The sequence below is a fragment of the Carettochelys insculpta genome, chromosome 3, assembly GCF_033958435.1.
Source record: "Carettochelys insculpta isolate YL-2023 chromosome 3, ASM3395843v1, whole genome shotgun sequence".
NCBI lineage: Eukaryota > Metazoa > Chordata > Testudines > Carettochelyidae > Carettochelys > Carettochelys insculpta.
Genome location: NC_134139.1, coordinates 99,584,043 through 99,606,213, shown reverse-complemented (window position 1 = coordinate 99,606,213; position 22,171 = coordinate 99,584,043). Strand labels below are relative to the sequence as shown.

The 22,171-nt window shown below is 42.9% G+C and overlaps 1 protein-coding gene across 5 annotated transcripts in view; it reads left to right on the top strand.

The window, feature by feature from the left end:
- Positions 1-22,171, top strand: part of PHACTR2 (phosphatase and actin regulator 2) — a 229,561-nt gene that overhangs the window by 138,244 nt on the left and 69,146 nt on the right. For all 5 annotated transcript variants that reach the window (XM_074990449.1, XM_074990451.1, XM_074990448.1 and 2 more), the window contains exon 2: positions 15,532-15,699. In XM_074990449.1, the coding sequence (XP_074846550.1) occupies positions 15,532-15,699 (168 nt within the window). The remainder of the gene's footprint in view (positions 1-15,531; positions 15,700-22,171) is intronic.

Here is a 22,171-nt window from a genome sequence, read left to right as displayed (position 1 = left end):
TGGATGAGAGAACTTGTTGGACCACGGAAGGTCAACTTGTGTAGTAGCATTACCAACACTTTCACTGCTTACTGGGCTCTTAAAGGACACGTAAGGGTAAATTACACCTAAATAACAGCACAGAACACTGAGAGCCAGAATTGGTGGCTGGAAATGAATTTTATGAGCCGACTGGAACTTTGGTCACACCCATCATAAATGGTCAAACAGCCAACTAAAATCATGCTGGATTACAGATGTTGCTGGACGAGGGGGTTCCAAGTTAGAGGTTCAACCTGCATTAGAAAACTTTATTACTGTGTTTCAGGGTGACTATCATTTCCTGGTATCTGGCATGATGTACAGTAACTTTCAGCCATCCATTAAACTAAGCAGTCTGATAGCGATTTCATTTTTGCAGCAAGTGGTTTTTTTTTTCTTCCTTTCCACCCCACTTTCTCCTTCTGATGGCTGGTTTGGTTTTCTGGTCAGTTTTTTACTGGGTAGTTTTTTAGGTCAAGCTTAGGATTTATCTTGACATTTGTTACATCTGGAAAACTTTACTGTCTGGAAGTTTTCCATCTGCTTTTTTTAAATAAATCATTGCAGGAAGGAAAGGAAAGTATACAATTTACTGTGGGCCTAACTTCACTCTTTTCTGATGTGAGCCAACTGGGTTCCAATCAGAGAGCAGGTAACAGGTGGGAATGATTAATTCTCATCCAAATTGTGTTCTAATGCCTGTATTCTGGGAACAATAAGCTCTTAATCACTCGTTATGAAAGAAACCAAAAAGGATAGAAGTTGAGTTGATTTGATAGGGAGTAAATGATGAGGATCCAGGACAATCTGATGCTGTAATGAAAACAGCATGGTGCTGGAATGTGAATAACTAGTCTATGATAGTTTGATATGTGTGAGTATTACAAATGTGAAGTTAAATCCGGAGGTACGGTGTATTTAGCCCTAGGCAGTTCCTGCCAGTCTCAGTAAGGGTCTGCCTATTCAAGGACTGAGTACAAATTGGAATAAGGTGCTCAGGGTTTTCCTCATCACATCCATTTCCTTGTACGCATACTGTTTTCCAGCTTAAACAATGGCATCAGTCTGGAGGCCTTTCTGAGCACCACCAGCACCATACCACACAATGCACTGGACGTGGCAGTCAGCTGTAGGGACAGATGAAACAAAATGATGTTTCTAGCTTCCCATATCTTGCCTCAATTTTCCACCTTCCTCCTGAGGGTCTCGGGATGAAGTTATTTACAAAAGGAACAAGACAATCTGGTCTTATATTGCCTAGAAACAAAATAGTAAAAATCCCAGTCTGTGGTATGCGAAGTCCGCCTTGTTGCTGTCTTCCAAGCCAGCACAGTAGCTCTTACTCAATGTGCTCTATAATTTGCCCCGCATTCTCCAGCCCAGGCTCATTATCTACGCCAGTGTTTCTTAAACGTTTTGAGACCACAGAACACCAAACAATAATCACTTTTTTATGTGGAAAACCTAAGAAAATGTTGTTAAAAATTGTTGTCAGATCAAAACAAATGAACAAACAACAACATATGTGGCAAAACCAAAATGAAGCAATTTAATCAGGTGTCATAGCAAATCAAAAGTAACATTGCATCTGGTTTTAATAACAGAAAACTTTGTTTATTGTAAAACTTTGAATTATTTTTCCAAATGTTTGCAGCACACCTTTGAGTTGTTCATGGAACACCAGTGTTCCACAGAACATGGTTTGAGAAACACTGATCTATAGTGCGTGTATAGATCCTGTTACTATTGTGTCAGAGTGCCTTGTAATCAATAGATATCTATTCTCACACCACCTGTGAACTAGAGAAGTGTTCTTATCTGTATGAGAACCAGAAGCACAGGGAGATTCAGTGCATTTCTTCACTGCAGAGTTAACTCGTACGATCTACTCTCAAATTAGATGAGCTTAGCTCAGACCCAACTACACTGTGCAATTACAGTTGGTCCATGCAAAGTAATTCTGTTAGTGACATTAAATGATATTAGCTGCTCATATGAAGTGTTCATTCAAGCTGTAGCCCGCAGCCCTAATGGGCCAGCCAGCTCAAGTTAAAAGCATCACCACATGTGAGTTAAGAGGTTTTGTGGGGCAGGCCTAGAGTTAGGGACAAAACTAAGTTAACTTGTCACTGAAGACAAACCCTCAGTGACTTCCTGGAGGTTGCAGAGGAATTCTGGCAGAGCAGGGAATTGGAGCTGGGGGTCCAAAGTCCCAGGCTGGCATCAAGACCTCTGGAACACTGATCGTTCTGTCTTCCCCTGGGCAGAATAGTGGGAAACTGAGCTGACGAGAACTCTCTGCTTCCAGGCAGCTAGGAAGAGGCCTCCCGACCAGGTGACAGAAGGATACCTCATTTTGTTAGCGCTGACTCTAAATACACATTTGAAGATAATGAGAAAAATTACGCTATGGGGTGGGATGAAACAAGGGACGCAGAGAAAATGATAGCAAGATAGAAGATGGAACCATTGTTCTGGTTATATTCATGCTTAAGACATGTGGCTTTGCATACGCTCATACCCTGTACACCTGTGAAGGGCATTTGCCTCAAAACTGTTGTGACCATATGTAACATTTTGTTGTCAAAAGAGCCTGGGAGTGTCTTTGTTTAACCCACTCCTAAGACTGAGGTGAGAAGTAGGATAGTATAACTCAGTGATGGGCAACCTCTGGATCACAGGCCACATGCAGCCCATCAAGGGTCTGTGTCTGGCCCACAAGATATTTTGCAATGTGCAGGATTGCCAGATTCTACTGGTTTCCACCTATGTAGTTTTTTCCCTACCAGTATTACTAAAGTGATGAGCCTGTAGAGCCAAGGGGCACGTGAAGCGAAATGCATGCTGATTGCAAACAACATTGACTGTAAGAGCCGTGTACCCCTTTTGCAATTGAAGTGCTGCCATGCTTCAGACGGGAAACCCCAAAAATTCTAAGTGTGCAAGTGCAGTTAGCAGACTATCCTGTCCTGGGAGACTGTCTTGGTTACGACAATCTTGTGGCCCTCAGCGAAGGCAGGCCACTCATACGGTCCCACTCACTAGCCTAGGTTGTGTATCACCACATGCATCCACAGTAGCACTGTCAAGGGAGCACAGAATTCTTACTAAGTGCTTGTGGAACACATGTATGTTAGTAATGGTACTTTGCAGCCCTATGCAGCTGCTTATCAAGGAGCAGAATTTGACCTTCTGTTTGGAGTTTAACAGACTTGGACAGATTTGCCTTTTCTGTTGTGGACTTGGATTAACTGGAGCAAGGTTTCACTTTGCTTCTCAGGAGGTGGAGAGGTGCAAAACAGCCATGTGAAACCTTCTCCGGACTTGTGTGTTGCAGGACTGTCATACTGACAGACTGACCAACATGCGCGGGCGAGATGGTGACACTCAGGTGGGCAAATATACAGTACATGCACTAATTGTGGCTGTCCCAAGAGTATATGTGCACTACCCACTTCTGTTATTTTAAGACAGCAATCAGAATTTATCTGAGATGGCTACTACCAACTCCTTAAGCACATTGCTAGCAGGAGGTCAATTGTACCTTTTGTAGCACTGATAGCCCTCTCTTGAAGTTACCATTCAGCCCACCCCCATTAGAACTTTTAGATTTTCCCTTCCATTTAGTTATAATACAATTTAATGAATTCTATCATGATAGATTCTGAAAGTTAAAGCACCAGATGTATGGCAAGGCAAATTCATACAATGCCAATTCACTGGGTTGCTCAGTGATGCATTACAGCTCAGCTATTGGGGGATTAGTTGCATTCTTTTTCTATCTGAGCAAGAAAAAAAAACCCCACAAGTCATTTAGGCTGTGTCTACATTAGAAAATTCTTTCAAAAATATTTTTGAAAGAAGGGGGCTCTTTTGAAAGATCACATGGAGTGTCTACACACAAAAAGCGTTCTTTCAAAAGTAAATCAAAAGAATGGGGTGCTCCTTTCAAAATCACTTTTGCTTTCCCGTTTCAGGAAGAACACCCCCTTTTGAAAGCTTCTTTCGAAAGAAAATGTGTGTAGATGCTCCACAGGCCCTTTTTTTTTCTTTTTTTCTCGAAAGAGCAGTTCTCATGGCACCTGATTTTTTTCGATCCCTGGCCTGTTTCTTCAAAAGAGTGAGGGCTGTGCAGACACTCTCTTTTGAAAGAGCAGCTCACTCTTTTGATGCGCTTTTCTGTGCGTGGGGACACACTTTCGAAAGAAGTTCTTTTGTAAGAGATCTTCCAGAAGGGCTTCTTTCCAAAGATCTCTGTAATGTGGGCCTAGACTCAGGCTTTTTTCCTTAGGGAAAATTTGATTTCTGCTATAGAATGAGAGTTTTAATTTATTTAACATTAAAGGTGAATTTTAACCAGAGGCTCAAACATTTTACCACTCAAAAGATTTTTCCAATAAACTCTAGAAATAAGCAGTTTAATTTATTCTGTACCAAGTCCAAGAGTAGTTATTCCTTTCAGGGAGTTAAGATAACATGCAGCTGCATAAACATGTTGATTCTGCTGGATTAGAGACCATGTCATCAAACTCTGGCAGCCTTCAGCAAGGCTGTAAGTGAAGTCACTCTGCCTTAAAAAGAGGGTTTGAGATCTCCATATACTAGTATGTCTTGTGTACCATGCGCCTTGGGGGAGAAAGGGTCAGATCAAAGGGAGAGAAATGGATTTCATATTAGAACTTTATCAGAGGGCTTTATAAATATACAAAATATTAAGACATAATGCCACAAAAATAAAGTAAGTCTGAATTCAGGTTGTCACACCCATCCTTAAATTTCTCAGCCCTTTTGTGCTAGGTATGGTAGTGCCTATCATCATGTGTTTAAAACAAAAAAAACATTCACTACACTGAATAATAGATCGCTCAGCTAGGGGCTGGGTCTTTCAATATTCCCTTGAGGTGGAGGGGTAGGTCACTCAGCATTCTTCCTGCCAGGGTTCAGTCCATCAACAGTCCCATGCACTGCCTTAGGTTCATGCTCGACCCTCAGAGGCTGATGTGAGAACCTGGGTCTACCTTCATCTCAAGGTCCCAATCCAGGGACACTCAGAAATTCTGGGCTTTTCTTTATCAGTCCGCACAGCTCCTTCCCTGGACTGGTTCCTTCCACACCACATTCCCTTCTGACTACACCAATTCCAGGCACCTTCTTCCCAGGGAGTGGTTGCTTCCTGCAGCCTTTCCTGTCAGGTCTGTCTGTAGCCTGCTCTTTGGCTTTATGGCTCTGCCTATTCCTGCACACTCTCTCTAATTAGCTGCCTCTAGTCTTTGCAGGCCAGTTGGCTCATTGGTTCTACCTGGCCTAGGTCAACACATGCAGGGCCAATCTGGGGTTCACACACCATCACAGCATGCACAGATTTTTTTTTCCATGAGTGGTGAATGCACCAACTATTTATGTACATTCCCATTCTTAACTCATGGTTTTTAAATGAATTCTTTGATTGCAGTTGACCTAACAGATCAGTATGAGTCTGACAGAATGGGACCAGGAAAGAGGTGTTCCAGCAAGCTGCTTTTCTGCAGTAATGCTTAAACAAACAAATGGGACAAACTTGAAGGTGCTGTAACAGCCTTTATTCAGAATTACATTTATTTTTTGTGGGCGAAAGGCTTTTCTGGGAGAGAATGAAGACAGAAATTGATAGACAGCTCAGGAAAGAACAGGCCGGCTTCCAAAGCAAGAGATCCTGTACTGACCAAATACAGTAAATTCTTTCATATCCACCAACCCTGGGACCAGGAGGTTGCCGGATAGTCAAATATTCTGGACAACAGAGAGGTCTACCTAGCAATGCATATCATTAAAGAAAAACAAGATTCGATATTGAGAAACAAACAAAAATGTATGTAGAGTACTTTATTTACCAACAACAGTAGTATTGTATGCTGTAAATTTATACTTTATTTGCTGTATTTACTTTCATTAAACTGTACTTATTGAAAATGTAACTAAAACTTACTTATGGTTGAAATGCCGGTTACCTGAAAGTTCCAGATAATAGAATGCTGGTTATGAAAGAGTTTACTGTAGTAACTCTAAGTGATCATAGAATGGTTGCTGGAGTGGAACTGCCCCCATATGTAACCTTCATAGACTTTGAAAAATCCTTTGACTTCATTGATAGAGACACTTTATGGAAACGGCTGCAGCACCATGGCATCCCATCCAAAATTATTAACTTGGTCCATTTCACGTATGAGCCCTCAACATGCCAAGTTGTTCACAATAGTGTCTTGGCAGAATCCTTCAGCGTACCCTCAGGAGTGCAACCAGGATGCCTACTGTCACCTTTCATGTTCTTGGTCACAATGGACTGAATTATGAGTAGGACAACAGAGGGCCATCAACAGGGCATTCACTGGATGCTTTTCAAATAGCTAGAGCAGTGTTCCCCAAAGTGTGGTACATATACCACTGGTGATATCAAAAGGATTTCAAGGGGCATGTGGCAGAAAATGCACTACTAAAAATTAGGAAAGAAGCACTTGGACGAAACTGGGAGAGGGGGTACACCAATACAGCCGAACTCCTGAAAGGGGTACATTAGTATTTCAAGTGTGGGAAACGCTGAGCTGGAGAACATTGATTTTGCTGATGACATCACCCTCCTTTCACACTGACATGAAATCGTAGAAGAAAAGGTCATAGCACTAGAAAAACTGCATCAGTCAGTGACTGGACTGAGCATTAACAACGGAAAGACCAAGACAGAATGTAGCCAGACAGCCAGCCCCTTCTCAGACCAGCATTGCTGGGAACACAAGGGAGCCAAAACAACAGGGCACTTAACATAAATTCCAGCACAGCCTTTGAAGCTGTGAGAAGCACAGGTGTGCTGCTACAATGTGCCTCTGGGAACATATACAATGATTAGGCTCACAGCAGACAGAGAAGCTGTGACAGACATGGCTCTTAGCCCCTACTAAATAACGTGATGCACACACACCCACATCCTAGGTGGGAAAATATTTACCCTAATAAAAGAATGTCCAGTAGTCGAAACTTATTGTTTCTCTCCCTTGCAAGTGTAAACTACTCTTGCGAGAGCTGGCGTCGCCCAGACAGACCAGCCCCAATTTCGCATAAGAAAGGAGAAAGAGAATAAAGGAGTACAGAGGTATAAGTATGGGACCTACAGCACCATGATTTTTGAGTGCTTTTCACTATCTATCTGCTGGTCAGATAAGTGACAGCCTCCCAAGGCTTCTGCAGCTAAGAGGGTCCCTGAGCGCCTTGTCCCTTATTCGTCTTTCCGCGGAATTGAGTGACCGATCCTGGCTTGGCACCGCTGGAATCGAGAGATGCAAGGAGGGTAAGAAGCACCCACACCTGATCTCCTATCTTTAGTGTACACATATTTTGAAATAGAGCTCTATACTTTGTTGTCTTTCTTTGGGATTGTGGCTTCAGCTTTGTAACTTGTTTGTGTGTGTAACATCTATACATTTAAATAAGTAGGCACTAGCAATTTTGTAACCACATGATTAGAATCTAGTTTAATAAATTTTGGTAACCATTTGTGCATAAGCCTGACTTGTTTCTCTGGTTTACTGTAAAGCAGCCAACACAATTAAAGAACCTCAGCCGTTTTGGCTATAAAGCCTGGCCATTAGGTGAGAGTACTAAGAGCCTAGCGTTGAGTTGTGCCGCCTCCATGGGGCAAACTCTTGGGGCGCCTGTCAGTCAATCCTGACTGCCCACTGCGAAGGAGCTCTGAGCTCTAGCAGTTAAAGTCACGGGTGTGGAAAGGCTCTTAGTGCTGCCATTGGGGCACCTGTCAGTCAGTGTTGACTGCCCACTGCGAAGGAGCTCTGAGCTCTAGCAGTTAAAGTCACGGGTGGTTAGGACCTTGGGGCATCCGTCAGCCTAGCCCGGGCTGCCCGCCGCGAAGGGACAGTGCGTCCTAGGGGTTAAAGTCACGGATGGTATAAAACGGGCATAGCTGGCACCTCACCAAACATCCTTGGCCATCGGCTAACACAGTAGGGATCAGCCAGTCCAGCAGCAACACCATCACACTGGGATGGGATGACCTGGAAGATGTGGAGCAGTTCAACTACTTGGGGAGTATTATGGGCAGAGTCAGAGGAACAGACAAGGATAGCAATGTCAGGGTAGGGAAAGCAACAGCTGCATTCAAGACTTCATCCCATATGGAGTTCACAAATAATACCTGCAAAGACAGAACTGAAATCTTCAACACAGATGTGAAGAGTGTGCTCTTGTATGAATGCAAGACCTGGTGTATTAAAAAGTCTGCAAATCACAAGCTACAGGCATTCCTAAACAGATGCCTGAGGTACATCCTTGGCATCAAATGGCAAGACTGTGTCACAAATGAGGAGGTTTGGAACAGAGCCTGACAAAGAACCACTTGACATTTAAGTCAAGAGCAGAAACCAGTGATGGCTAGGCCACACTCTCAGAAAACCATCATCCAGCATAGTCCGCCAAGCTCTCACATGGAACCCGCAAGGAATATTCAAAAGAGGAAGACCTCGGACAATGTGGAGAAGGTCTCCTGAGATTGAGGGACAACAGCTGGGGTACTCCCAGAGTCAGCTAGAAGTTTGGTCCCAAGACAGAATGAAGTGGAGGAGACTTGTAGATGACCTATGCTCCACTTGGAGTACAAGGGTTTAAGTCAAGTCAGGAAGTCTTAGCATTAGTGTTTACTTTGCTATTATTACTACTACTACTAATTAATACTTTCCCACCACACAGATTCATTAGTCTAGTAAATGCTTTCTAAAGCACCATATAAATGCTGGATAATGTTAACATTGCAGGCCCTCAGTCTAGAATCACAAAATCCTTTTTTCAAAATTATTAGTTAATTAACCATCACGGTGGTTCTGTGATCTATATAAATCTTATCCTCCCTTTGCAGATGGACAGACAGGGGCAGCAATGGCTTAACTGATCTGTTCGTGGTTACTTAGAGTCAGCGATATATCCAAAAACAGAATTCAGAATAGCTGATTCCCAATCTTGTGCTCCACTAGACTATTACTAATTGAATTACAATTTGAGGAAATAATACAGGCTCTGGAAAAAGTTTTGCACCTGTAGCTCAACATATATATGTATATTGAAGTTTTGCTCACTATCCTCTTAGTAATATAATGTCTCTGAAGGATTCAAGTAAAATAACACCCAACTTTCATTCGCTTGAGCTAAATCGATCAAAGTCCCGTTTGTATTAATGTGGAATTGCTGTTTTAGAGGGAGAAGAAGAGCATTATTAAAAGCACTGACTATGCAAAATCAATATTTTTGTAGAAAAACTTTGAGTGCATTGCTTATTGTTGTTAGCTACTTCATGACTCTTGGTTTGTTTCCCTGTTTAGTGTGAAAATAACTGAAATTACTAAGAGCAGATTATAACTAAAGAATTTTCAGTTAACCAGTAAAGTGGGGATCTATTGTAAACATTGAGTATAAATATGGCATGGGGTTGTTCCATGTTTCTCTAAAGTCTTCCAAATAAAATTGGATCAATTCGCAAGTAAAAAAAATTTTTAGTTTGTTTTGTTTCCCTCACTACTAACATTACACAGTCATGCCACCAGCAGATGAGTTTCACAAACAGCATAGCTGGCTCTCTGATTACCTAGCATGGGACATGTACCAAGGATGAAGTGTGGCCAGAGCATTTTTACACCTTGGCTGTTCTGGGTGCTGGAGTGGTCTGCAGGGGCCATTAGAGCTGAGGTAGGAGTTTGGCTAGCCCTTTAGACCGCTGTTATGAGCGCTGACAGCCCCAGGCTCAGGGAGGTTAGTTGTTCTCCATTTTGGTTCCTGTGACTAGTTCATCATCAGTGCAAGAATGATTCAGGCTTTTGGTTGATCTTTAACAGTTTGACCATATAGCAAATCTTAATAAAATAGAAAATGCTTAGCACAGCAAACTTCAGCATGGTACACTTTGAAACAGCCAGTATGTTTAGAGATAAAGGTTACTTGTAAGGCTAATTTGCCTTGTAAATAAACCTAAATCTTTTGCTTCACTAGGCTAATGGGTCCCTGATAACGTTGGCTTAAATTATGTCTTCCTTATCGCTGAGAGAGACGCCCAAATTACATGGCTGTCACACTGTGTGCGCCACTAAAAGTCAACACTTACCCACCATAGTTGGTATCCCATTCTTACAAGTAGCTCTGCACAGGTCCATGCAGCACCCCACTGAATTTGGTGGGGCTCCATGAGAGCTCAGGGATCTACCCTTACAAAGCTCATTGCAGGACCGGTGCCTAAAATACAGCTGTGCGATAACATTGGTTAACTGTTGACATTTAATGGCAATCACTTTGTGTCCAGGATGTTTGTCAAGTGTTCTTTAATAACAAACATCTTCTAGAATCTCCGAGTAGAGGTGCTATTCAGGAAAGCACTTCAACATGTGATTCAGTTCTTTCCTGACTAGAGAAGAATTTAAGCCTGTTGTTAGGTGTTTTCTTGAACTGGAGCCAGACAGAGGCAATTTCCTTGCATTACTGTTTTCCAGAAATGAATTTCAGTGAAACAGCATAAAAGTGCTTAAGTGCATCTGGTTCTCCAACAATAAAACTACTGTGTTTTGTCAGCTTCTTGATTTAAAATAAAACGTCTTTCATTTTCTCCTGCATTCAGTGGAATTTTACTACTTCAGCCTTCAGATGAAAAAAATCTGTCAATGGTGTAAACAATTAAAATGATGTCACACTAAATCCATGCATATTCTATTGTCAAAAATCATAATGGCAGATTTAATAGGCACCAGTGATCCAGGGCAAGTGAATGGCTTTTTGAAGATAAGGGAGAAGGGAAATGTTACAGTGTAACCGTGAGAGAGCAACATAAGTAACCAAACAACATCCCCTCACAGAGGGTTGAGCATCTACTCATAGGTATATTGCTTACAGTGATTAATAGCAGAGCCATGGTCACGTTGGGGTAAAACATACCCTTTGATGCCTGATGTATGAAGCAAACAGTGTAAATCATAAACATCAATTTTCTGCAAAGTGTTGCACAACTGAAGAGAAATAGTTATGGAAAAAGAGTTCTCCATACATGCTTTGTAATTTTACTGTGAAATGGCTTTCTTCCTGACAGTGCGTTAGTTTGAAATCAAATGTATTAATTTATTATTGATTTTGAATTGGAATGTTGGTATTTTCTTTAGACCAGAAATTTTTACCAAATTCCTCGTCATGGGGTAATTCTAGAAACATCCTGTAAAGTCTGACCATCCTTGTATGTTTCAGCCAGTTCTTTGTTGGGTTCTTTTAAAAGGAAGGAATGAACATAAGGGCCATTGTTTATTAAACGGAAATTTTCTCCATATAGAGTGACCATCCACCCCATTTTTCCCAGAATGGTCCCTTATTTAAGTTGTCTCACAGGCATCCTGACTTGAAGAAAGTAGGCAGACTGCCCCCTATTTTGAGGGGCTCCTGTTCCCTGTCACCCTGTGTCGTGGGGTGGCAGCCTCTCCTGCCAGGGAGCTCCTCCACTGGGTGGCTGCCCTGTTCTCCAGAGCTCTGCACCTAGTGGCAGCTTCTCCTGCTGCAGGGGAGCTCCTCTGGGGGGCAGCTGCCCCATTCCCTGGCACCCTACGATGGCAGCCCCCACTCCCAATGAACTCCACATTGGGGCAGCTGCCTCATTCCCCGGTGCTCTACACTTATAGGAGGCAGCTCTAGCTGCTAGGGGGCCCATCCATGGGTTGCTCCTGCTTCATTCTCTGGCCCCCCATGCTGGGAGACTTTGGAACATCCCCCAACAGGGGTTTATGGAGCCCCCATGCTCCACTCCCCCCATCCCTGGGGTCTCCCCATTAGAGGCTGCAGAGCTTCCATCCCTGGTGCCTCACCCTGGAGCAGCAGCCCCATCAACAAGGAGCCCTGACATGGGGCTGCAGCCCATCCCTGTCCCTGGAGGCTGGTGTCCTGTATTTGCCATAGGGCAATGTGGCCACCCTATCTTCTTATACCTTCAAAATGATTTATTTTGAATTTTGTTTTTAACAGTTATGAATGTTTCCGGATTAGTGTTTGCAGCTAAATTGATCATTGACTCATAGGACTGGAAGTGACCTTGAGAGGTCATCTAGTCCAGTCCCCTGCACTCAGGGCAGGACTAAATATTATCTAGAGCACCTTGGCAGGTGTTTGTGATGTTCTTGTTTGTGTATGGAAAATTCTGGCTCATTTGAAGGAGAGGTATTTGAGCAGTTGCAGCTGATTGTGAGGCTGTTATACAGACCTAGATGTTGCCATGATGTAGTCACAGCCCTCTGTAGGGGGCAGTGCAGAACTATGTTGCCCTGTGGGAGCTCTGGAAGCCCCATTCTCTGTAACCTCTCCAGCACACAGGGAGTTTACAGAGACTGTGCTATCATTTAGGATGATGCAGCCTGTTTACAGGCCAGTGAAGAAAAGAGTAGGGTTGAAGTCAAACTTCTTTTCTGGCAACTTTGGGTGTGTGCAGGATGTTGTGCTGCAGTCACTTTGCTCACTAGACATCAAGGAGCTGTTCACGGGCCCCGTCCACTCTCTGGCTTAGGGAGTCCCTTGTCTTCAGTTCTGTTTGTTCAGGCTATCACTATGCCCTTTCCTCCCTGACCCAGGTTCTCTTTGCAGGGTTACATTCACCTCAGAGTCATAAACTGGATTCTTTGCTGTGTTCTGGAAACTCTGACAGGAGCCTAACTACCACTGGCACTCTCATTCTGAACTGTTTTTTTTTTTTCCAATGAGGACCATGTGATCTTCTAGCAATTCCCATCCTTGTAGCCTCATCTGGGAGGCAGCTGATTAGTTGGAGATTGAACAGCCCTAGCTCTCCTCAAAGGCTGTGCCATCTGTGAAAGATTGTAACCGACTGACAGCGCAGAATAGCCAAGACTGTTTGTGTCCTCCCATCCCACACCCTTGTACAAGGGCCAGTCTCCGTCTGGCTCTAAGACCGAAAAGCTTTGTTAAAGCCAACTCTAGCAGTCTTCTTGGAACCCCTTTTTATTTTGCCAATGGTCAGGTTTTCCAAAGAGAGAAACTGAGTGTAGACTTACCGTTCTTAATAGTTTAAATAACAATTAATCTGGAAAAGCCCTTTAATCGTGTTTGTTCAATCTTCCTGCCCCTGTAAGATTTATTACATTTTAGTTGGACTATCAAGCAATTTAAAAAAATTAATCACAGTTGATCACACTGTTAAATGATAATAGAATATAATTAATTTCAATATTTTGGATGTTTTCTATGTTTACAAATATATTGAATACAAAATGTACAGTGCTCTCTTTTTATATTTATTTTGGTTACAAATACTTGCACTGTAGATTTTTTTAAATTCACCTCATATAAGTACTTTAGTTTAATCTGTTTATCATGAAAGTTGAACTTACAAATTTAGGATTGTGTACAAAAACCTGAATTCAAAAATAAAACCAAGTAACACCTTACTATCTGCAAGTCCACTCAGTCCTACTAATTATCAGAAAGCGATCACTCAGCACTCTGTATTCTGTATTGTACTTGAGATCAATATATTTGAAAATGTAGACTAACATCCAACATATTTACTAAATTTCAAGTGATAGTCTTTTGTTTAACAGTGTGATTGAATGTTTGTAATGACAATTTTTTTCGTTAATCTAATGAGTTAACTGTTTAATCGACATCTCTATATTTTATGGCCTGTTATATTTATTGATTAATGCTACATATTGAACCAAATTAATCTTTGATTTTAATGTTATAGACTTCAATGTGGTTGTATGAGGTATTTCCTTTTCCAGAATTTTGGAAATAGCTAATTCCAAGGAAAGAAATATTAACATCAGTGTTTCAAAAATCTCCCATAGCAAGGACATTTTTAAACATCCAAGGTCAATATGGAAACCTATGGCAAATACATAATTCTGTGGGAGCTATTTCAAGAGTCCATACTGGTGGGATGGGTCAGAAGCAGCACAGGGTGGTAGACAGGGCTCAAGACCAGCATTTGGGAAATCTGGGTCCTTTTCCAGAATCTGCCACTGGCTCCCTTTCCAACCTCAGAACTAAGCACTTAATTGTATTATGCTTTGGTTTCTCTCTCAGGAACCTGGGGATAGCACTACTTCCCTCTGTAGAGAACTTTGATTTACAGAACTTTGATGTACACACTGTGATTATTATTGTTGTCAACAATGTCATCAAGTGTGTTCTTGACCACTTATAACTGGAATATGTAAATAAACCAAAATACTAGCAGAAGCCATTCTTCCGTAAACACACAGACCTAATTTTATGTGCGTAAATAATGCCATTGATTTCAGTGAAACTACTCACATAGCATAGGTAAGTACATATTTAAGTGTTTGCAGGATCAAGCTAGAATGTTCTACTTGTTCTCTTCTAATTTTTAAAGAAGCCAGTACTGTAATAAGGAAAAATAATAGTGGAATTCAAAATGATACCATAGGGAAGTTCATGCCACCATACACTTTAACTCTATATCACCTCTCTGCTGAATGAGTTTTCTTAATTGGGCTCACAAAACCCAGCACTAAGGTTCCACATGTAAATATTGGCTCAGGCTTTGATTTTGTCAATAAATCTTTGCTGACCAAACCCAGTAATTCTTATTTGCGTATTTGCCTAAAGTATTTTGGATTCAGCACCAAATGCTTAATGTTAAATTCTTTTTGTTAATAAGCAGCCTTAGTCATGACACACTCCACTGTGAATTATTGACTATCAAGGATATCAAACTGACCTGTTTCTGAGTGTCCCATTCCATTGCCAAAATTGTTAATATTAGAGCTGGGGAAGCTGATTTATTTTTTTTCTGCTAAAATGTAACTATGGAAAATGACCCAGTTTGCAGTGGAAGATTTTTTTCCCAATAAAATGATCTGACCAAACTCTCAACTACAGGGGGAGAATTTTTTTTTATTTTAATCGGAAATGTGTGTTATAAAGTTCTGACCAATTCTAACTAGGATATTGAATAGTTGCGGAACAAAGGGACCCAACATGAAACAATCTCCATCTGGACTCATGGACTCATCCACCCATATGGAACTCTGGAATCTAATAATGCAGTAGGGTTAAAAGATTTGAGAGAGTTCGATGTTCAGAACCCTCACGAATGTTGATTTTTCACAAATACAGGGGGATTCGGAGCCCCGGGAGGCAGTGACTGACAGCGCTCCCTGCCCCAGAGCGCCAGGAAGCAGTGGCTGCTGGTGCTCCCTGCCCCAAGGAAGTGGCGGCTGGTGGAGCTCCCTGCCCCTGGGCCCCGAGAAGCAGCAACCATGGGCGCTCCCCCCGGAGCCCCGAGAAGCGGCAGCTGCTGGCACTCCCTGCCCCAGGGAAGTGGTGGCAGCTGGAGCCCCTGAAGCAGCCTCTTGTGAATAATTGAATTCACCAATGTTAAGTTTGCGAATATGGGGACCTTACAGATTTAGATTTAGAATATGACTTCCCTATCCTGCTTGTTTCTGTAACATTTTATTTTTCTTGTTTATATAGTTGATGGATTGGACAAGGCTTCAATTGCAAATTCTGATGGGCCAACCCCCGGATCCCAAACTCCTCCTTTTAAGAGGAGAGGCAAACTCTCTACCATTGGGAAAATCTTTAAACCTTGGAAATGGCGGAAGAAGAAGACGAGTGACAAATTTAAAGAAACATCCGCAGGTATGTGTGTGGTCATTTGTTAACCTGTAATCTGTAATTAAGCAATATTTTGTATTCTATATTAAATGTCTTTCTGTGACTATCACACCATTTCTACGAGAATGTAATATCAGTGTTCTCAACACATACACAAAATAGATAATTATTCCAATTTTACATACACCTATAGATAACATTTCAGATTCAAGTTTTGTTCCAATGTCTATGTCAAAAAATATTGCCTGATAAACAACTATGTTTATTAATATTAATGAGATTATTATGAAGCAGTGCCCATTTTAAGTACTTAAAAACTAATTCTGATGTGTTCATTCAAAGTATGATTGAATCAATTTTCACTAGGCCTAATTTTTAAATTCCAATTCCTGACCTGTGGCACTTCTGATTTAAAAAGCCTTCCTTGCCTGGCTTTAATCAAACATATAACAGAAAGCAGCTGTTTAGCCCATGATTAAAGGTAAACTTTAAGCTGCGTCTAACCTAAAACATAATAGCACTAATGAGACAGTTTTAAAATCTACACAGCCTAACCATTCTTTCTGTAAATCTTACATATTAAAGAGAAGGTATTTAAATGACTGGGTGCTTTTATTGCTACAAATCTACTTTGGCCAAAAGTATTTTGGGTTTATCTTCATTTATTCCATCTTATTTATCCCAGCAGTGAATTTGTCCGTTTGTGGCCAAGATGAAGAAACTCTTCTTGTTGCCTTGTTTTCAATTTATATAGGGCTATACTGTGCCTTTTTTAGGAGCTTCCCTGAGTATATGCTTGCATTGCCAAGAGATGATGTGCCAGGCTGTGCACTTCACTAAGTTGTGTCAAGACGTAATATTACAATGTGATGACATTTCACCTGCCCAAAGATATTTCAGAACTGAACCAGAATTCAGGATATATGACAGTCCCATCAAAATCGGTCCAGTCTGCTGATAATTAGAACAGGTGGCAAATGTCAAGGGCATAGGACCAAGTTAGAAGAACCATCAGCCATAAAACCAGGCTCCAAACCAGCATAAGAGAGAACGCAGAGGCTGCGGAGCCAGATCTTGATTCATATTTCATCTGCTATTGACATAAGAGCTGTTTGTAAGATGGCTACTGTTGGAATCAGGTATCATAGAATCACAGAATACTGGGATTTGAAAGGCACTTGAGAGGTCACAGCAGGACCAAGCACCATCTAGACCAGGGGGCTGCAACTGATATAGTGAGAGGAAACTTTTTTTTCAAATTCAGTTACAAAATCAACACTTCAAGAGCCACAATGCATGTGAATACGAGACAGTCCTTAATAAATAACGTCAGACCATAATTTTTGTTACCCCATGTTAAGAACAGCGGACACACAATGATTTGTACCAGTTAGAAAGTTGTTACCCCCATCTCCAGGCTTTACCCACCTCAACCCCCAAATCTGCCCCCATCCCCATGCTTTACCCCCACATCTTGCAAACTGCCCCCCTGACAGGTTTAACCCCTGTTAGCCCTAGGATTTACCTGCCTCAGCCAACAAGCTCCACACACTGCTGCTGCTCCTCCATGGCCTCCGCCTTCCGTCTGCTGCTCCCCTCTGCTGCCTCCTGTGTGCAGCTGCGCAGCTCCGGCAGGGTAGGCTCAGCTCCCCTCCCCACCCACCAGCTCTCCTGCAGGCTTCCCCCCCGTAGAGTAGCTCCTTGCCCTGCCAGATTCCCCCTGCCTCAGCTGACTGCTCACCGGCTCAGGAGGCTGCCGCCACTTAAACAAAAAACCCAAATTCCGTTTGAGCAATGGCAACCTCTAGAGTCGCAAGAGAAGTCAGTGGTGGTAGTGCTCGGAGCCACAAGTGTCTCATTAAAGAGCCTCATGTGGCTCTGGACCTTCAGGTTGTCGACCCTGATCTAGACCATCTAACTTTCTCTTAAATATTTCCAGCAATGGAGATTCCACAGCCTCCCTAGGCAATTTATTCCAGTGTTTAACCACCCTGACAGTTAGGAAGTTTGTTCAAATGTCCAACCTAAATCTGCCTGGCTGCAATTTAAGTCCATTGCTTCCTGTCCTTTCATCAGAGTTTAAGGAGAACGATTTTCTCCCTCCTCCGTGTAATACCCTTTTGGGTACTTAAAAATGTTATCATGTCCCCTCTCAGTCTTCTCTTTTTCCAGAATAAACAAACCCACTTCTTTCAATCTTCCCTCATAAGTCAAGTTTTATAGATCTTTTAATAGTTTTGGTTGCTCTTCTCTGTACCTCCTCTAATTCATCCACATCTTTCCTGAAATGTGTCATCCAGTACAGACCACCTTACTCCAATTGAGGCCTAATCAGTGCAGAGTAGAGTAGAAGAATTACTTCTTATGTCTTGGTTACAATACTCCCTGTTAAAGCATCCCCTAATGTATTGAATTTCATCCTATTTACCTCAGACCATTTCTCAAATTTCTCAAGATCATTTTGAATTATAATCCTTTCTTCCAGAGCACTTGCAACTCCTCCCATCTTGCTATCGTACACAGATATTACAAATATATTCTCCATCCGATTATCTAAATAGTGGATGATGATATTGAACAGAACCAGTCCCAAAACTGACCTCTGTGGATTCCCACCTGTTATACCCTTCCAGCGTGACTTTGACCCATTGACAACTACTCTCTGAGAAAGCTTTTCTTTACCAAGCAGGAAATAAGAAATTCGAAGATTATTTTTAATGTTGTCTGACACATTAAAATATTAACTCATGTATCATTGATATGTCTGCCAACAAAATCCCACATGTACATACATCACCAGTGGTGACCAGTGAGTGGAGCTCCAGGGAGGGACATCAGCTACATGCCCTCCCTCAGCCCTTCTCTGCGCTAATTCCTGCCTCTGTCCCCTGTTCCACCCCGCCTGCCTCTTCCTCCAGAAGTGGTACAGTGCTGATGGTTGGTGCGGAGGAGAAGTGCTGGGTGGGTCATGTGCCCCTCCAGCCTCTGTGCTCCATTCAGCTGATCCTGTCACAAGCACTATTTGAAATGCCCCCCTTTTCTGCTTTTCCAGACTACCTTCTCATTCCCAATGGTCATAGCATGAACTACACTCATCCCTCACTATACAAGCACAGTTGGTTCCTAACTTTTTGCTCGTAGGCAAAAACTCATAAGAAGGATACTAAAGTCCTATTAAAATACTGGTAAAAGACTCTGATTGGCTCCAAGTGCTCGGAGGGGCAGCAGGTGGCGCTGCTTTTGAAAAGTAAATGAACCTGGGGTTGGGAAGGGGTTAAAAGCTGGGAATAGTTTGGGGCCATGAGTGGGAGGGAGAGAGGATTAAAACCTGTAGGCAGCTCAGGTGGAGAAGGTGGCGGCTTGTTCCTCCCGGCTGCACCAGGGGTACCTGGGGGTGAGGGTGCGGGGGGACCAGGGGGTTTGGAATGGAACAGGATGGGGTGGGTGTTGGGAGTGGGCTGGGGGAATGTTGGGACAGGGCAGAGGGGGGCTGTAGGTTTCCCTGCCCCCTGGCCAGGGACCCCACGGCTGGAACAGAGCCAGCCGTGGGGCTGCCACTCTCACCACCACCACCACCCCGCGCCAGGGACCCTGTGGCTCAAGTGGAGCCAGCCACGGGGCCGCCAGTCTCTCCGCTCCGCCCCCTGCCAGGGACCCCGTGGGGCTGCCGCTCTCGCTGCCCCCCCAATCCCCCCCCAGCTGGTGATCCCGCAGCTGGAGCGCAGCCAGCAACAGGGCTGCCGGTCTCTCCACCCCCCACTGGGGATACAGTGGCTGGAGTGCAGCCAGCTGGGGGGTTGCAGGACTCACTGCTCCCCTCCCCCTCTGCCGGGGACCCTGTGGGGCTGCCGGACTCACCCCTCTCTCCCCGCCAGGGACCCTACAGCTGGAGCAGAGCCAGCTACGAATCTGCTGGTCTCGCAGCCTCCTCTAGCGGCTGGCTTGTATTAGCAGGGGAAGTTCACTCATCTAGTGAACATTGGTATGTATGTGACTCCCTCGTTTTAACGAGTACTCATAAGTAACTCCTTAAACGAGGGATGAGTAGACTTGCAAATGCTTTTAAACTTAACCACCAAAATGTGTGCACAACTTAATGAAGTGACCACTGGATGCTATTACTATTAACTATGTTTTCCCTTACATTCGTTCTTCACTGTTTGTTATTCTCACCCTGTATACCATGTCTAATAATAAAGCCCCAGTCTTGCAAATTGGATCTGCCCTTGTAGACTTAGTTGGGGTCCTATTGAAATCTTACGGACTCCATATGGGCACAGGGATCCACATCAGTGAATCTCATCCTGGGTTCAGAGACTCAAGATATACAGATTTTCAAGACAAGAAACTAGGTCTTTTTACCTGCAAGGTAGTCATTAAACACAAAGCACCAGGATATAGATAGGCACATGCTGGGTAATTGGGTATGGAACCTTTAATTTCTGTGGCAGTCATTTGACTCACAACCAGTGGTTTGACTCGCAACCAGGAGGGTAGTGGCAGTAAGCCATTACCATTTAAAGGGTGTCTTGTAAGGACGAGAAAACTAAGGGAGAGATGTGTCGTATTTTTGAGATCTTCTTCACAGGCATTACACCTGCTTTGTTTAAAAAAATAAAAAAGTTAAAAAAAAAAAAAAAGATGAAAGCAGAGGTTCTGGAGGACAAGATATTACATTGAGGGGTGTTAGTGTGCTATACTGCCTCCATCAGAACCCAATCAAGAAAACCTTCCAGTCAGATTCATATAAATAGACCCGCTGATGATTCGCTTGTATTTTCCCTTTTTTAACAAGATTCTTAATAGACCTTAAGTTCTGGGATGGAATCTGGGCAAATTTAGAACCAGATTTAGAAGTTAACTTTGTGGCTCAGGTACACTGTTCAGTCCTATATGCAGGGATTTCTTTTTATGCATGTCTGTGGGCGTACACATGTGTGTGCTTTTTTTGTAAATGTGGAGCACGATTTTTTTAAAGATAAAGGAGTTCAGAATAGTAATCCAATGAGTGTGCATAAGAGACATAAGTGAAAAATTTGAGTGGAAACAGTGATTGGTAAAATGATTTTGTTATGACCTACTAAAATATTTATACGTTAGTAAAAGTTTTATAGAAATTACCTTTTGGGATCATGCTGTAATATCATAAGTGGAAAAATAATATTTCCTCATCCTCCCCCATTTCCTGTTGCTAGCAGCCCTGGACATGTAGGAAACGCAGTCCCTTTCCTGCTCCAGGGCCAGCGTTCTTGACAGGCAGCTGACCTAGGAACTACAACTACTAAGGTGCCTTGGGTTCCCTCATCATGCCCTGCAGGATTACTTTGCACAGTGCAACAGGAAGGAGGGGAGAGAAACCAGACTGTTGTGCGGGGGGGGCCGGTGCGAGATCTTTGCAGCTTTCACACTCACACACACACACCCCCACGTACAGACCTGCTGTTGTTTAAATAATTATCAGTTGGGAGAATAGGACCGCAAACCTCTCCTCCTCCCACACTTCATGTAGTACTAAACGTCAAACAGATGCTCAAAAGAAAGGGGTTATAGGCAAAGCAAGCATGTTGAAACCTGTGGCATTTTAAACCCGTTCTCTTATTTGTACTGCGCTTTGAAGGTATTACTGAACAGTTTAATATTACTTTGTACCTAGGTACTGCCACATCTCCTTAAAATGAAAGATTTTAAGAACTCTCTTCACTGCATAGTTACCATCGGCTGTTACTCAGCAGCTGTCCCTAACATCCATGCTGTCTACATACAAAACCTCTTCCACTGAGTGTGGTACTGCTTTCAGCCTGGAGCTGCAGGCTAGAGCCCAGTTGTTGCTATTGCTCAGATTGGTAACATACCCAATCTGAAGGACACAGGCTAAATCATTCCAGTGCTAATAGTCCTCCATTCCCTTCCCACATTGCCCTCTTTCCTTGGATGCCCAGAAGGACAGACAAGTTCTCCCTCATTTCACTGAGAGAGAATCACAGGGCAGCTCCGTTTATTGCAGCACAAAGAATTGTGGGCCGTTCTCCCAGAAGTCCTAGTAGTTCACAGAGTTGAACACAGCACTAATGAGGACCTAGTGACTTTGTTAGTGCTTTGCAGCGTGGCTGCTTTCACCCAGGTTAGGCTAACCTGAGTGCTCCTGCCTTAGTGCTAATCACCCAAATTAGCTCTGCAGTGAAGAAATATCCTTCTCTGCTGTGGAGCTTGTTGTCAAGGTATACACAAACAAAAGGCCCTTTGGAATGCAGTGATTTGCTCTTAAATTCTCCAGATACATAGAAGAATTTTTTATAGAATCACATTAAATTCTGTAGTGCTTTTCAATAAAAATGGGGCATGGTGAAACCCCACTTGGGCTGAATGCACCCCATCACAAGCTGCTTCCCAGAGATAAAAATTCCATCCTTATACCTATTGAAAAAGATTCCTAGGATGAGCAGGAATTAAAAAGATGATTTTGCTTAGCCAGTGGCTCTTGTTGCCATACTGGTTA